This window comes from Eleutherodactylus coqui, chromosome 1 (assembly GCF_035609145.1).
Source record: "Eleutherodactylus coqui strain aEleCoq1 chromosome 1, aEleCoq1.hap1, whole genome shotgun sequence".
Classification (NCBI taxonomy): domain Eukaryota; kingdom Metazoa; phylum Chordata; class Amphibia; order Anura; family Eleutherodactylidae; genus Eleutherodactylus; species Eleutherodactylus coqui.
Genome location: NC_089837.1, coordinates 98,650,955 through 98,668,307, shown reverse-complemented (window position 1 = coordinate 98,668,307; position 17,353 = coordinate 98,650,955). Strand labels below are relative to the sequence as shown.

At 47.2% G+C, this 17,353-nt stretch overlaps 1 protein-coding gene across 1 annotated transcript; it reads left to right on the top strand.

The window, feature by feature from the left end:
• Positions 1-6,926: 6,926 nt before the first annotated feature.
• On the top strand, positions 6,927-16,767 carry MRPS22 (mitochondrial ribosomal protein S22). Its single transcript, XM_066598194.1, has 8 exons — positions 6,927-7,084; positions 8,815-8,975; positions 13,220-13,384; positions 13,472-13,615; positions 13,696-13,779; positions 13,867-14,012; positions 15,497-15,599; positions 16,531-16,767. Exons 1-8 carry the CDS (start codon positions 7,006-7,008, stop codon positions 16,615-16,617), a joined length of 969 nt encoding a protein of 322 aa, XP_066454291.1. The 5' UTR covers positions 6,927-7,005; the 3' UTR covers positions 16,618-16,767.
• Positions 16,768-17,353: the final 586 nt, after the last annotated feature.

Below are 17,353 nucleotides of genomic sequence, written 5' to 3'. Positions count from 1 at the left end.
GTCTGTTAATTGTACGGACGAGAAAAGATAGGACTTACCACTATTTTTTAAAATTCCTGCGCTATGACGTGGAGTTTGAACAGCAAGAGAGGGGGGAAAAAAACTAATTCAAGTGCGACTATGCTCCGTACCGGCGAGCATATTTGCGCTTACGGCTATTTGAGGGGTGCAAATCCGCAGCACCAGGCTAGGTGTGCACTAGCCATAATGTGAGACCCAGCACACGGACTCTGCAGTTACATGCATTGGACAAGACGGACAAGAATAGAAGGCGGCATGAATTTTTTAACAAAGTCCCTGGGTCCATATAAAAAAATGTCTATATGTCTATCCTTATAAGCAATAATGGGGCTGCGTGCTGCCCGTGGATTAACACGGACATAGTCCTAAACACCCTAGTGTGGCGGAGGCCTGCGGTGACATGCTGCGGATTTAACCTCTGCACCACAGGTCAATTTATGATGTTTTTCCGCAGTCTGTGGATGAGATTTAGTAAAATCCCATCCACTATGCTGCTAATATGTCAGCTGCACCTCAAGAACATCGCAAGAATCCGCTCTTTTCTCACCGTGGACACGTTAAAAACGCTTACTGTTGCCCTCATCCACTCTTGGCTCGATTATTGCAACTCCCTGCTGATCGGCCTCCCCTGCACCAGACTCTACACTCTCCAATTCATCCTGAATGCGGCAGCCAGGCTCATCTTCCTGTCCAGCTGCTACTCGGATGCCTCTGCCCTGTGCCAGTCACTGCACTGGCTGCCCTTTAAATTCAGAATTCAATTTAAACTCGCTACCTTCATCCACAAAGCCCTCCATAGCGCAGCGCCACCCTATATTGCCTCCCTCGTCTCAATCCATCACCCAGCCCGGGCTCTCCGCTCTGCTAACGAAACCAGACTGAGCGCCCCTTTAATTCGAATTTCTCATTCCCGCCTCCAAGACTTCTCCAGAGCAGCACCGGTCCTCTGGAACACACTACCAAAGGCTACCCGGGCAATTCAGGACTCGCAGAACTTCAGGCGTGCTCTAAAAACACACCTCTTCAGGGAGGCATACCGCATTCCCTAAACAAACCCCTCTGTACTCCGCCTGATAACATGCTCCCTAACCTACTGACTGGAATCCCTGCTAGCCACCATAAACCGCTCCTGCAGTCATACTGTTTCTGCCGTCACACGGCTAAATGTCTGACCATTGTCTATGTGTATAGAATCCCTCACTCTCCACCTCGCCATACTGTGCACATCTCCAGCCCTTTACCTTCTGTATCACCCCATTACTTGTAGTATGTAAGCTCGTTGGAGCAGGACCCTCACCCCTATTGTTCCATCAACTGATTACTATGTAACCGTGGTTCTGTAATTTTTTGTATTTCTTTTTGTCTTTCTGTATCCCCCCTGTCTATGTAAGCGCTGCGGAATATGTTGGCGCTATACAAATAAAGATTATTATTATTACTATATAAATGCTACTATAGAATCCTGTATTTCTCCGTACTGTGATTTGACTCGGCTGCTGCTCTATAATAAGGAACAGTTTCGGGGCTCCGGCGGCCACCGTAAAGGCGCCATGCACAAGCCTTGAACGTGAATAATTCATTGTATTTGATAAACAGGACAGGCAATTTCGTTAGCGCCATTTCACACTGGTGTTTTTGCTTTCCTGCTAATAGCAATGCACTGAAACCAAAGACCGGCAGTTTCCACGTGTTTCTCAATTTTCCATCTCCATTTCATTTTTTATGCTGGAACTAAAGTTCTTCCTTTCTGTTTTTGTATCAGATTTTATTTTTGAAAATAATGAGAGGGAGGAAAAGATAAAGAAGCCAAGAAGTACAAAAAACAGATCCGAATAAAATGCTGAAAATGAAAATGAAGCGGAAATTAATGGAAAGCATATATATATATATAATTTTTTTTAAATTTATTTTCATTATTATTTTTTTTTGTTTTTTAAGGATCCGTTGGATGGATCATCCACAACACTGGAAACAATGCTTTCTGTTAATTTCCGTTTGACTTCCATTTTGCAGAGTTCTTTTTTTTTTGCCGAAAATGCTAATTTCAGCACTGAAGAACATAAACATAAATCAATGGAGACATAAATATATATAAATATAATCCACCAGTGTAGGAAGGTGATCACATAAGGTGATGTTCTGGGCGTTAACTGATGTATTATAGATTAGTCGATTATATGGAACAATATAATATACATAGGGGATATAATTTAATAATACAATATACTCTACAAATACATTATATGTATTACACTGTATATTTAGACATTATCATCAGAAGCAGCGCTGCTAGAAATCCATAAAAGAAAGAGGAGTTGATTCCAAGATCCCGATGTACAGCACATGACTAGTGACAGCGACACCGATGCCTATTCAGGTGGATTACTAGTCAGTGATGTAATAATGAGAGATGGGAGTAATGCAAGGTATTGTGTAGGCAGAAGATGCTTAAGAAGTCATCAGTGAGACAATAGTGACACCTAGTGGACAATATAGATGAGACAGCCCACCGTAGAAACAAGTGCTAAAACCCAGGAGTTGTGACCCAGGGATGTAACTGCAGCAGCGCCCTCCAGCCTGCAGCTGCTGGGAACTAACATGTTCGCGCTACACGAAAAGAAAGGACTTGATCTATCTTAGGTGCGCAAAGTGCAGGAGTTTCTCTAGACTCCTATGGCAGCTGGATGACAAGGGAGGGGGAGGGGGAGGGAGATTAGCTGCGTCCAACTCTCGGAAAAGAAGACATTAGAAGTCATTCGGAGGATTTCTACGGACCGTGGAAATTTCAAACAGCAGCGCATTTTTTCTGCAACATGCCACTCCTGATTGTGTGAATGTGTAATTTAGACGCTAATGAGGCTCAGGACTCGAGAAAAATCGGCCATTCACGCGATTTGTAACAGAGATAGTCTCCCTTTTCTTTGCCTGCAGAATTTCCGCATGATTAGGTCCCTCATGTGAACCAGTCCTAAAGCCTCCTTGACATGGACGCTGCGTTTTAATGCTGCCTGCATCTCTGACGAAAATAGCATTAACGAAGAATAGCTGCAACACAGTTGCGGCGATTATTTGCTATTTTTTAATTTGTCCATTCACACAGCTGACTGCGATGTATTACAGGGAAAGGAGGAAGGCCGTGTGCTTTTTTCCCTAAAGAGTACTATGGTGCGGATTGTGCCTGGAAATCAGCCACGTATCTGCAGCTGATTTCACACTATGTGGTGCTCCCCCTCACCTCCTCCGAAGACTTCCCGCTGCAGCGCTCCTCAGCTTTCGGTTCCCTGCAGCCTGTAGCGGCATCACCTTACCAGCATCACCTGATCAGCAGCGCCGCATCTGACCAGGCCGCTGGGAATTGGAAGTTGGGGAGCGCTGACAGCCGGAAGAGGAAGAACCACATAGCATTAAATCAGCTGCAGGTACGCAAGTGATCTCTTGTCAAAATCCACACCAATAGTACGGCTTTTAACGGTTCTTTTGATGTGGAGATTTCCGCTGCTGCAGACATTCCATCATGTGTAAACATATCCTGAGTCAACTTGAGTTATGCTGCCACGTGCAGAGTGGTCTTAGTAGTAATAGTGACCGCCACAGTAGCCTCAGTAATAATAGTGTCCCCCACAGTGGCCCCAATAGTAAGTGTACCCCACAGTGGCCTCAGTAGTAAGAGTGTCCTGCACAGTGGCCTCAGTAGCAATAGTGACCCCGACAGTGGCCCCAGTAGTAATAGTGTCCCCCGTAGTAGCCTCAGTAGTAATAGTGTCCCCCATAGGGGCCTCAGTAGTAAAAGTTTCCCCCACAGTGGCTCTTAGTAGTAATAGTGTCCTCCACAGTGGCCCTTAGCAGTAATAGTGTCCCCCACAGTGGCCCTCAGCAGTAATAGTGTCCCCCACAGTGGTCCTCAGCAGTACTAGTGTCTTCCACAGTGGCCTCAGTAGTAATGGTGATCCCCACAGTGGCCTCAGTAGTAATAGTGTCCCCCAAAGTGGCCCTCAGCTGTAATAGTGTCCCCCACAGTGGCCCCAGTAATAATAGAGTCCCCCACAGTGGCCCCAGTAGTAATAGTGTCCCCCACAGTGGCCTCATTAATAATAGTGTCCCCCATAGTGGAGTGGCCTCAGTAGTAATAGTGACCCCAACAGTGGCCTCAGTAGTCGACAGTGACTGCCACAGTGGCCCCAGTAGTAATAGTGTCCCCCACAGTGGCCTCAGTAGTAAAAGTGTCCCCCACAGCAGCTTCAGTAGTAATAGTGTCCCCCACAGTGGCCTCAGTAGTGATAGTGTCCCCCACAGTGGCCCCAGTAGTAATAGTGTCCCCCACAGTGGCCTCAGTAGTAATAGTGACCCCCACAATGGCCTAAGTAGTAATAATGTCCTCTACAGTGGCCCCAGTAGTAATAGTTTCCCCCACAGTGGCCCCAGTAGTAATAGTGACCCCCCACAGTGGCCCCAGTAGTAATAGTGACCCCCATATCAGCTCCAGTAGTACAGTGGCCTCAGTAGTAAGTGTCCCCTACAGTGGCCTCAGTAGTAATAGTGTCCCCCACAGTGGCCCCTGTAGTAATAGTGTTCCGAGCAGTGGCTTCAGTAGTAATAGTGTCCCCCACAGCAGCCCCAGTAGTAATAGTGTCCCCCATAGTGGCCCAAGTAATTATAGAGTCCCCCACGATGGCCCCAGTAGTAATAGTGACCGCCACAGTGTCCCCAGTAGTAATAGTGTCCCCCATAGTGGCCTCAGTAGTAATAGTGACCCCCACAGTGGCCTCAGTAGTAAAAGTGTCCCCCACAGCAGCTCCAGTAGTAATAGTGTCCCCCACAGTGGCCTCAGTAGTGATAGTGTCCCCCACAGTGGTCCCAGTAGTAATAGTGTCCCCCACAGTGGCCTCAGTAGTAATAGTGACCCCCACAATGGCCTAAGTAGTAATAATGTCCTCTACAGTGGCCTCAGTAGTAATAGTGTCCCCCACAGTGGCCTCAGTAGTAATAGTGACCCCTACAATGGCCTAAGTAGTAATAATGTCCTCTACAGTGGCCTCAGTAGTAATAGTGTCCCCCACAGTGGCCCCAGTTGTAATAGTGACCCCCCACAGTGGTCTTAGTAGTAATAGTGACCCCCATATCAGCTCCAGTAGTAATAGTGACCTCCACAGTGGCCTCAGTAGTAAGTGTCCCCTACAGTGGCCTCAGTAGTAATAGTGTCCCCCACAGTGGCCCCTATAGTAATAGTGTTCCGGGCAGTGGCTTCAGTAGTAATAGTGTCCCCCACAGCAGTCCCAGTAGTAATAGTGTCCCCCATAGTGGCCCAAGTAATTATAGAGTCCCCCACAATGGCCCCAGTAGTAATAGTGTCCCCCACAGTGGCCTCAGTAGTGATAGTGTCCCCCACAGTGGCCCCACTAGTAATAGTATCACCCACAGTGGCCCCTGTAGTAATAGTGTCCTCCACAGTGGCCCTTGTAGTAAATATGTCCCCCACAGTGGCCTCAGTAGTAATAGTGTCCCCCACAGCAGCCCCAGTAGTAATAGTGTCCCCCACAGTGGCCTCAGTAGTGATAGTTACCTCCACAGTGGCCCCAGCAGTAATAGTGTCCCCCACAGTGGCCTTAGTAGTAATAGTGACCCTCATAATGGCCTCAGTAATAATAATGTCCCCCACAGTGGCCTCAGTAGTGATAGTGTCCTCCACAGTGGCCCCAGTAGTAATAGTGTCCCCCACAGTGGCCACGGTAGTAATAGTGACCCCTTCAGTGGTCTTAATAGTAATAGTGGCCCCTATATCAGCCCCAGTAGTAATAGTGTCCCCCAAGGTGGCCTCGGTAGTAATAGTGTCCCCCACAGTTGCCTCAGTAGTAATAGCATCCCCCACAGTTGCCTCAATAGTAATAGTGTCCTCTACAGTGGCCCTCAGTAGTAATAGCGTCCCCCACCGTGGCCTCAGTAGTAATAGTTACCCCCACTGTGGCCTCAGTATTAATAGTGACCCCTACAGTGGCCCCAGTAGTAATAGCGTCCCCTATATTGGCCTCAGTAGCAATAGTGTCCCCTATATAGTGATATTAACCCCCTCAGTAGCCCCAGTAGTAATACTAACCCTCTCCCATATATTTACCTCCTCCTTGCAGTCAGCGCTGCTCTTCCTCTTTTCGGCGCTGATCCCGATGCACCCTGACATTAGTGTGTGCGCCCAGAACGTTTCCTCCCTTGTCCTCTCCTGTGAAACTAAGGAGGACTCAGGGGAGGAGGATCCTAGGTGCACACTGACATCAGAGTGTGCAGCGGGATCAGTGCGGCGGCATGATCAACAGTCTGGGAGCCCGCAGAACCCCAGCCAGTAATTACTACCACAGTGAGTGGCCAACGGCGCGCGTGCCAGCAGGGAGGGCTCTGTATGCTATAGGTTCACCACCATTGATCTAGGAGATGCACGAACGCTGCGTAAATGTGCAGGAAAAAGAACACATCTGGAATTCATTAAGCCTAATTAAGATATTTAAATTATGGTGCGTCTTTATGTGCCGCGCGCATGGATATGCCATGGTGAGGGCGTAAAAACTACAGCAAAATATGCGATGCTCGTACAAAGAAGCATGTTCATTCTGCCAATACACTCGCTCAGGTGCCAGCAAATAGGCAATGCTCGTGTGAAGCGGGCACTCACTTCATGTACAAACCCCACCAACTGGGGGCTGCTGGCTGCTACATGTCACCCTACTCAGTGCTCTCAGCTGCATAGAATTACCAGTAGAGGGCGGCACTATCGTTCACTACTACGGTGGGTCTGACCAAGAACTGTGAGTGTGGCTATACTGTAAGGCGGAGCTTCTAACGACCTGGTGGGCGGTGCTTCCTGATGACACCGTGCCTAGCGGTCACACAGTACAAACGCTCACACTGCAGCACAGCCGCTGCGCATGCGCACACGGCGCTCTACGTCTCCGGACTACATTTCCCGAGGCTCCCTGCGGCGGATGTGCCGGTGGAGACATGGCGGCTCGCATAGCATGGCTTCTACGGAGGATTCGTCCTCAGAGGGTGCCCGGGCAGCGCAGCCTGTGTGCGGGAGGTGGGTAGTGCTGCCAGGAGGGTATAAGGTGATTAAGGGGGTTTATTGGAGATCCCTCTGTAATTCTATGGAGACACAAAAATTGTTCACACCTTGCAGGGTCGCAGAAAAACCGCAGATTGGAGGTCCAGCAGGAAAACCGGCGCGGTTTCTCCTAATAGTGAGCATTTCCGCTGCAGGTTTTTTTCCGCAATGTGTGAACGGCCCCTTAAAATGTTCGTCCCTGCTTTGGGGCGACGCAGCGGTTGTCAGATGGCGCCAAACGTCACTGCGGCGGGAGTTAGTAGTATCCGTAATAATGTTGCAACATCTTCAGCTTCTTTCACTCTTGTGGTGTGGGATCTGTTCTGGGAGCGGGATCCACTGGCTGAACAGATCCCTTGTAGATGGCATTCACACGGCGCAGATTTTGATGCTGATGTGCAGCAGACTTCACCTCTTTCATTTGATTGAATTGTAAGGCCGCCCCCCGCAGCACATGACCCCCGTGTGACGGAGCTGGACGCATCGCTATAACGGATCCACCCGGTTGGCGCTCTACCAGATGAAGTAGCGCTGCGTGACGCACCTTTCTATCTTATATTTCCATGCAGATCAGAATTGGCGCTCCGCTGCTGTTGTGAATAAGCCTTAAAGGGGCAGTACCAGAATGACAGCTTATCTCCCTGGCCATAAGGGATAACTTGCTGACCAGAGAGACCCCTGGCAATCTCAAGAATAGGGGTCCTGTGCCCCCATCCTCCATACTGCACCCCCACAGCGAGGACTGTCACCCCACTCCCTTCCTATTCCCTGCTGTGATACCTCGTGTGGCGCCCGCTTCGGTATGTCCGCGAGCCCCATTGAAATGAATGGAGCGGTGATTGCACAGGTGGGGCCAGCGCTCCGTCACAGTGATGTCACTGCGGGGGAGGAAGGGCCACCCACAGTGACAGGAGATAGCGGGGGTCTCGGCGGGGAGACCTCCACCAATCAGCAAGTTATACCCTTGAAATTGTGGGACAGATAAGTGGATGAAAGAAAAAAAATGTTACCTACCTTTGAAGGGGTTGTAGCAGAATGAATTGTAATCACCTATCTATAGGGGTGGGTGATAAAAGACTGATCAGTGAGGGTCTCACCACTGGGACCCTGGCCGATCCTGAGCATAGGAGTTCCCTTCTCCCTGTGGCCATTTGAGGTACTGCACTATTCATTTCAATGGAGCTGACAGAAGTACAAGTAGTTGAGTATTTCCATCAGCCCCACTGAAATGAATGGAGGGCCATCCATGGAAGAAGTGACCTCACAGTGGCTGAATGGGAACATGGGTTCTCAATTCTTGGGGTCAGTGGTGAGACCCCCACTAATCACCTGCCCTGTAGATGGGTAATAAAATGTAATTCTGGTGCAACGTCGTACCACTCTGGTCTTGGCCGCTCTTACAGCCAATCATTGCCCTCAGTAGTCATGAGACAAGTGTGAGACCATTGCAAGCGCTTCTGCTACCAGACCTTGTTGGCATCAGCGTTGGCATCAACAGACCGGGGTCATGTGATCACACTCCATGGTTTCTTATTGGACGACGCATAACTCTCCCAGTTAGCATCCACAGATGTCTATGGGGCTGGACTGTACTGCTGTGTGCATGTTCTCTCTGGATACCGCCAAGTACTTGGCATTACATTACATGACTGCTATGTTCTGATGGGCACCGTTCATGCATTTTGTCTGTTTCTGCCATGTGCCAGCTCCCAGCTCGCCCTCCATGCCCGCCCGCTTCGCAGATCCTGATGTGCAGAGCATCTTGAAGACGATAACTGGTCTGAACCTGGAGAAAGTGTTCCAGCCGGTCAAGCAGGACTCCAAGCCGCCCACGTACAAGCTGATGACGCAGCAGCAGTATGAGGAGGTACGTTGGCAGGATGCGGTGCCGCTGCCGCTCACACTACTACTAACGTGCGTCACAGCGGGAGATGGTCCACACCGCGCACAATGCTGCGGACTGTCCGCACACAGACGTCTGCTTCTCAAACGCTGTACGCAGTTGAAGTAATATAGAACGAGGCAGAAGCATGTAGCACCTGGGGGAGACGGCTCCATAGTGGCTGGGTATAGGCCCACTTATTTACAGGTGATCCAGGTAAAAAAAAGCGTAAGGCCTTGCTTGCACAGGTGAGTGCGTTTACATCACTTTTCGTTTAGTTTGTGTGTTTTTAACACGTGAGTGTCATTTGAGGGAAATACTTTTTTCATGTGCATGGAAAAAAAAAACAGAAGGTTGCCCAATTGATGTCCTTTAAAACTCCCATGGAAGTCAACGGGGGCATGGGAAAACCGGAAGGCACTCACATGCCTTGTCAATCCTTTTTTTGTGTTTTTTTTTTTTCACGTGCCCATTGACTTCAGTGAGCGACCCTAGTCCAAGAATCGCATCAGAATAGGACATGCTGCAGTCCGTGAAAAAAACTACTCTTGGAGCTCATTTACTAATACTGTGTAAAAGGTAGGCAGGGCAAACTTACACTAGACAGTCTAAAAATGTGTCATGTTAGGCTGCCTGTCCATGGCCGGGACGGAATATCGCTAGTGATATTCCGCCGCAGGAGCACTGATAGGTCTCTGCAATAAGCCTATCTAATAGATAGGCTCACTGCGGAGAATCGCGGCATGCTGCGATTTGAATCTCGCGAGCTGAGAATTGCTATGATTCTCCGCTCGTGGATGTCTGGCGGCGCTTTCCATAGTTAGCCTATGGAAAGCGTGTTATGCGGGGTCTGCAGGCGATTTACCACCGCAGATCTTGCAATGACAACTCTCCCATGGACAGCCAGCCTTAGGCCTAGTGTCCAATTGCACACAGATTCCACTGCTGAATCCCGCAGTGGAATCCATGCGTGCCCGCGAACATGGAGAGGAAAAGAATGTTTGTTTCTTACCTCTCCAGCTCCAGCGTGGGTCTCCATGCCGTCTGGATCGTCTTCTTTAGCACAACGGATGTGTCCGGGAGCATCGGCTGATGCGCCAAGTGCATGCGCAGTGATGTCCTCTTGTTTTTGAATCTCTTGCTTTCCTGCAGATCCGCAGCACATCCACAGTGACAGCTGCAGATCGGATGGCTTCCGTTTACTTCAATGGTTATACAGTTAGGGCCAGAAATATTTGGACAGTGACACAAGTTTTGTTATTTTAGCTGTTTACAAAAACATGTTCAGAAATACAATTTTATATATAATATGGGCTGAAAGTGCACACTCCCAGCTGCAATATGAGAGTTTCCACATCCAAATCGGAGAAAGGGTTTAGGAATCATACCTCTGTAATGCATAGCCTCCTCTTTTTCAAGGGACCAAAAGTAATTGGACAATGGACTCTAAGGGCTGCAATTAACTCAGAAGGCGTCTCCCTCATTAACCTGTAATCAATTAAGTAGTTAAAAGGTCTGGGGTTGATTCCAGGTGTGTGGTTTTGGATTTGGAAGCTGTTGCTGTGACCAGTCAACATGCGGTCAAAGGAACTCTCAATTGAGGTGAAGCAGAACATCCTGAGGCTGAGAAAAAATCCATCAGAGAGATAGCAGACATGCTTGGAGTAGCAAAATCAACAGTCGGGTACATTCTGAGAAAAAAGGAAATCACTGGTGAGCTTGGGAACTCAAAAAGGCCTGGGTGTCCACGGAAGACAACGGTGGTGGATGATCGCCGCATACTTTCTTTGGTGAAGAAGAACCCGTTCACAACATCAACTGAAGTCCAGAACACTCTCAGGGAAGTAGGTGTATCTGTCTCTAAGTCAACAGTAAAGAGAAGACTCCATGAAAGTAAATACAAAGGGTTCACATCTAGATGCAAACCATTCATCAATTCCAAAAATAGACAGGCCAGAGTTAAATTTGCCGAAAAACACCTCAAGAAGCCAGTCCAGTTCTGGAAAAGTATTCTATGGACAGATGAGACAAAGATCAACCTGTACCAGAATGATGGGAAGAAAAAAGTTTGGAGAAGAAAGGGAACGGCACATGATCCAAGGCACACCACATCCTCTGTAAAACATGGTGGAGGCAACGTGATGGCATGGGCATGCATGGCTTTCAATGGCACTGGGTCACTTGTGTTTATTGATGACATAACAGCAGACAAGAGTAGCCGGATGAATTCTGAAGTGTACCGGGATATACTTTCAGCCCAGATTCAGCCAAATGCTGCAAAGTTGATCGGACGGCGCTTCACAGTACAGATGGACAATGACCCCAAGCATACAGCCAAAGCTACCAAGGAGTTCATGAGTGCAAAAAAGTGGAACATTCTGCAATGGCCAAGTCAATCACCAGATCTTAACCCAATTGAGCATGCATTTCACTTGCTCAAATCCAGACTTCAGACGGAAAGACCCACAAACAAGCAAGACCTGAAGGCTGCGGCTGTAAAGGACTGGCAAAGCATTAAGAAGGAGGAAACCCAGCGTTTGGTGATGTCCATGGGTTCCAGACTTAAGGCAGTGATTGCCTCCAAAGGATTCGCAACAAAATATTGAAAAAAAAATATTTTGTTTGGGTTATGTTTATTTGTCCAATTACTTTTGAGCTCCTAAAATGTGGAGTGTTTGTAAAGAAATGTGTACAATTCCTACATTTTCTATCAGATATTTTTGTTCAACCCTTTAAATTAAACGTTACAATCTGCACTTGAATTCTGTTGTAGAGGCTTCATTTCAAATCCAATGCGGTGGCATGCAGAGCCCAACTCGCGAAAATTGTGTTACTGTCCAAATATTTCTGGCCCTAACTGTATCTGGTGGAATCATAGAATGGTAGAGTTGGAAGGGGCCTCCAGAGTCATCTGGTCCAACCCCCTGCGCAATGCAGGATCAATAAATCATCCCAGTGGAGGAGATGTGTTAAGACCATGGCATGTAAAAGGGATGACAGAGGGAGGAGGCTCCCTCTGTCACTTATTGTACCCTCATGATGTGATTGTGGAGTCTTGGAAGGTTGTTATGGCTCATGGAGGCTTGAAGATGGCCTCTGGGTCTGCCAGGTATAGTGGCCTATGAAGCTCAAAACTAATAAGGGGAGAAAAAAAAGCAAAAATACAAAAAAGGGTCAAACCCCATCTTTTCCCCTCTAGTATGTTAAAAAAAAAAAAGCAGTGAAAAAAGAAAATGCAAAAAAATGGAGAAAATTACTAATTTTGCCTATTCGCCAAACATAATAGAAAGCAATAAAATAGTCTTATGGATAAAAAAAAATGATAGCGTTAAAAAGTACAACTCGTCCCGCCAAAAAAACCCTCAGATAGCACCATTGCTGAAAAATATTAGGAGTCTGAATGTGGCGAGAGAGAAAAAGGGTGAAAAAGTTGCAAAAATAAGCTGTATAAATGTGGTGTAGACCGGATCGTACTGACGCAGAATTAATTGAACATTATTTATACCGCACAGTGAACGCTGTAAACAACACAAAATCATGTCAGAAGGGCAGATTGTGTTAATCTTCCCTCTAACAAGAGACGGAATAAAAAAACTGGATCAAAATATTGTGTTACCAAAATTTAGATAAATGAAGTATATAGTTGATCCTGGAAGAAGAAAAACAGCCGTCATAGAGCGTTGCCGATGGAAACATATTTGGCTCTTGGAATGCGGCGACACAAAAACAGACCCGGAGAATGTTATCACATTATTCATTCTGCATGCCAAACGCCGTAAATACGAAATCCAAAAAACAAGGTAATTCATGGGAGAAGCCATGAATGTTCCCACCTCTGGTCCCCCAGCCAAGTCTCAGCTACTCTCCACTGCCACTAGTGTTGGGGATCAACTGCTCAATTGGCTGTTCTACACTTTCCGTAACTAATCATAGCCGTAAAAGTGAACCATTTCCATAATCCAAGTCCTTGGTGGCCGACGTGTATAGGCAGGTAATTTCACCGTCGCCATATTTGGCAGAAATGGGAATACCCCTTTTTTAATGGGGGTCCGTTGCTTGGATCCCACCTGGTTTAGCCAGACTACATTACCGCTAACAAGAAGGAGCTGCGATGGCAGATCTGGATCATGCATCCTTGGTAGGTTCGGGACTTCTCCTCCGGTAGACTCATTTGTGTGATCTGTATGATGACCTGTATTTCCCATGTAATATGAAATCTTCCCCAACAGGCAGTCCAGAGAGCGGTTGCGGTTGCCCAGCAGTACCTGGAGATGCCACCTATGCTCAGTGAGCGCAAGCCGATAGATGAAGCGCTAACCGTGGACGAGATCCTCGATGGCACAGAAACCTCTAAGTTTGTGTTCACAGACATCACCTTTAGCACCCCCCACCGGGTGCGTATCCTCTTCAGTCGTCGCTGTGACCGCTGCCTTCCACTTATGTTTGCAGGCGCTGACTATTGTATTTCCTGCTGTCCTTAGGAAAGGTTTATCGTAGTAAGAGAGCCGAATGGTGTCCTGAGGAAAGCCACGTGGGAGGAGAGAGACCGAATGATCCAGGTATATTTCCCTCGTCAAGGTCGTAAAATGGTTCCACCGCGTGTCTTTAAGGAGGAAAACTTAAAGGTAAAGACGTTGGGGTGTGACCTCGGGACTCTGCCTGGTGTAACAAGTGACCATTAACGACCTCGCATTTGTCTCTTCAGCTGTCATTTCAGCAGGGCCGACATGAGGAGCTCCTCAACCGCTGCCTTGTCCAGTTTGAACCCGACTCTGCAGACTACATCAGGGTTAGTTCTCGAGTCCATCGTCTCTTAGATATCACCTTGTCTGTGCCATCTTCATACGCGTCTTTTTTTTTTTTTTTTTTAATGTAGATCAGAAACCACGTTTTTGAGGACGTCGAGAGACAAGGAAAGTATGACTTATTGCGATCCACAAGGCACTTTGGCGGTATGGTGTGGCACTTGTGTTCTCAAAAGAAGATCGATGGGCTACTTATAGATATGCTTCAAAGAGACTTGTAAGTGTCTGTGTGTTATCCCATATACTTAAGGGGAAGGGGGTTGTCCAGAACTTTTACTATTGATGACCGATCTTCAGAATAAGTCATCAATAGTTGATCAGCAGCGGCCACCACTCAAGATTCCTATTAGTCAGCTGTTGCCCGGCCCTTTATTAGTGCAGACAGTGCCAGAAACAGCGCTGTCCATGTTGTGGTGGCCTTGGTATTGAAGGCACAGTTCCTATTACATTCAGCACTGTTCTCAAAAACAGTGGGCCTGGCGATCGCACTGATCAGTGGGGATCCCAGGCCAGTGGACCACCACTGGTCAACTATGGATAAGGATAGGTTATCAATAGTGAAAGTCAATGCCTTTTAGATGGCGCCTATTGTGGGTTGGGTGCTCATGATAGACTATTTCTATATTACCAATTCGATACCTGTCCAATACAGTGTTAAGTCAAGCAGCCACCATGATTGCAGTCTTTCTCTAAGCAAGTATTGGAGTACAGGTACAGGATGACTGACAACTTACCTTTACCTGCATTAGCAGAATAGATCAGTTTATCAGATTGTGCATTTTTGGCTTCTTTTTCTGTGAGTTTTTTTTCTTCGCACATGGTTTTTTTCTCACCTCTGTGATATTTTTTTTTTTTTTTTTTCATTTAGTTAATAGTGAGATAGTGAAGGTTTTGACGGACGTCTGGTGCCTTGCCGCGGCCCGTCGGCTTATGTGTGTTGACCAAAGTGCAGACTAGCACCTACATTTATCATCGAATGGTAGTGTTTGTTTTTATTCTTTATGCAGTCTGCTATAGATGCTGTGGGAGCCAGGGATGCCCTGCCAGTGTAGCGCACTGTGGTGATACAGGGCAATCCACTGCTTTGCCAGTAGGGGTTGTAATCCTGTACGGTATGTTGCACCTATCTGTGGCTGACATCTTTGGTATCAGTTCACATGTGCAGACTATGTTTGTTAGCAATCACCCCTCCCCAATCTCAGCTGGGTGGCTGTATACTAGTCGGCATTGGACATTTAGCTTGCTTCTATTGCAATCTGGCTCTCTGCATTCTTGGTAAGTAAGTCCTATCATAAAGCAGTACATCTCCCTTAGTACAGTGCAGCGTTGTACTGCAGATCTATAGTAACTATAGATGAGCGAGCATACTCGCTAAGGCAAACTACTCGAGCGAGTAGTGCCTTATGCGAGTACCTGCCTGCTCGTCTCTAAAGATTCGGCTGCCGGGGCGGGTGAGCGGTGAGTTGCGGGAGTGAGCGGGGCGGAGAGAGTGAGAGAGAGATCTCCCCTCCGTTCCTCCCCGCCGGCAACCGAATCTTTAGAGACGAGCGGGCAGGCACTTGCATAAGGCACTACTCACTTGAGTAGTTTGCCTTAGCGAGTATGTTCGCTCATCTCTACTAGTAACCTATTTTTACTGAGATAAAAGAATTGAAGAGCCTTAAATTGGTCTTGTAAGGGTCTCCTGTCTTCTCGTTCTAGATTAGATGATGCGGTAAGTTTGGTGCGACTATATCACATGGTACATCCAGACACCACATGTGCCAAGGAGTCCCAGGGAGTGGATGGCAGCGAACTTATTAAGGTATTACACGGTGCCCAGAATCGTGCAGTTTTCCGCCGCACACCTTCAGTAGCTGTCTGATGAATGCTCATTTAGTCTCCTGCATTCTCCATACACGTGCACACTCAGGTCTACCGAATGCACATGTGTTTGCAATGTGGAGAGGTAGGAATAAGCTACTGCCAGAAACCACTAGTAACAGCTTATCTCCCATGAGAACAAAAGGAGTGGGTTTGTAGAAACCAACGTATCTGTTCATTCCTTACTGATATCTGCCATTGTGGGAGAGTCAGGACACCCCCACACACATGATATAATCAACTGATCTCTCCAAAATATATGGGGTCAACACGCTTAACCCTAAGGTATATGGCCACTTTTAAGGGAGTTGTCCCATGCACAGAAGATAAGTAGCTGATTGGTGGTGGTCTGATCATTGGATCCCAAAGATGCCAAAATGAATGGAGTGTTGGTCATGTGTGCACTACCGCTCCATTAATTTCAGTATGGCTGTAAGAGAGAGCCAAGCACTTGTCCTTCTGGTCTACAAACCCTAGAGGAACTTGACTGCTAAGGTCGGATTTGGATGCATAATATGAAGAGAAGAGAACCGCTTGATTTCAATGGGTTCGTTCACATGCGTGTATTTGGCGCGCAAAAAAACATACACAGCATGCTTTATTTCCTTACGCATTTGTGCATGGACAGAACATATATTGAACGCGAGGTTAGCCATTTCAATGGCTGAGAGCATCGCTGCATGTTTTTTGCATGCACCAAAAGACAGTATAAGAACGCACTTGCATGCGCAAATATGCAACGCCCATCCAGCAAAAAATGTGTGAATCCGGCCTAACTAAAGTCACTGAGATCAGTGGAGGTAATGCTGCAGATCCTCAGTCGGATGTTTCTTTCTCATTAGTAATATCTCTTACATTTTTTCATTTTGCAGCTGTTTGTAAGAATGGAGGCTCAGAGGCCCGGCTACCTGGAGCTCGCTCTTCAAGTCTACTCGGAGGCCGAAGCCGCATTGTCCTGACATCACAGCACGCGCCAATGAGTTACCCTGGAAGCACTTCTGTGTACTACTAATCTCTACTTTTCTCATAACTGTATATTATTGATGGCCGTTCGTTTCTACAGAAATATTCATTAAAACAAGAATGGAGTCCTATAAAATCATTGCTACATTCACTCTAAGAAATATCCATTACTCCTATTTAGGCCCAATGTCCATGGGTGGATGTGATTCGCAAAATCCATAGGGTGATCCACAATTCACGCCACCCATAGAGAAGCATGGGCCATCTGCACTTCATTTAACATCTGCAGATTTGATTGTAAATGATTTGCGGATGCCACACACTGATCGCAGCATGCTCCATTTGATCGCGGATCATACGCGGATGTGGCTCCATTCATCTCTAGGGGAGCTTCGGATCCGCAGTGCATCCGAAAATACATTTAAATACACTTGCAGATTCACTGCAGATTTGAAGTTTAAAATCAATTAGGGAGGTGGGGAAACGGCTGGGAGTTGGGGTTGCGGTTTTTTTTTCCGCAAGGATGATCCAAAGTGCATCCGCGTGGGGGGAAAAAACGCAATCTGCGATCTCTCGCAAGCACTAAAAAAAAAAATTTCTTACCTCTCCGGATCCAGTGCGGGTCTCCTCTGAGCCAGCCGGATGTTTTCTTCAGCACGGCAGATGCGTCTGGGAGCATCAGGTGACGCGCCTGATAAATGTGCGGTGTTTTTTTTTTGTTTGTTTGTTTTG

Coding starts and splice junctions, on each gene's coding strand:
- MRPS22 (XM_066598194.1), top strand. CDS start 7,006: ATGGCGGCTCGCATAGCATGGCTTCTACGGAGGATTCGTCCTCAGAGG. Junction 8,976..13,219: donor CGCAGCAGCAGTATGAGGAG/GTACGTTGGCAG, acceptor CTTCCCCAACAG/GCAGTCCAGAGAGCGGTTGC. Junction 15,600..16,530: donor ATGGCAGCGAACTTATTAAG/GTATTACACGGT, acceptor TTCATTTTGCAG/CTGTTTGTAAGAATGGAGGC.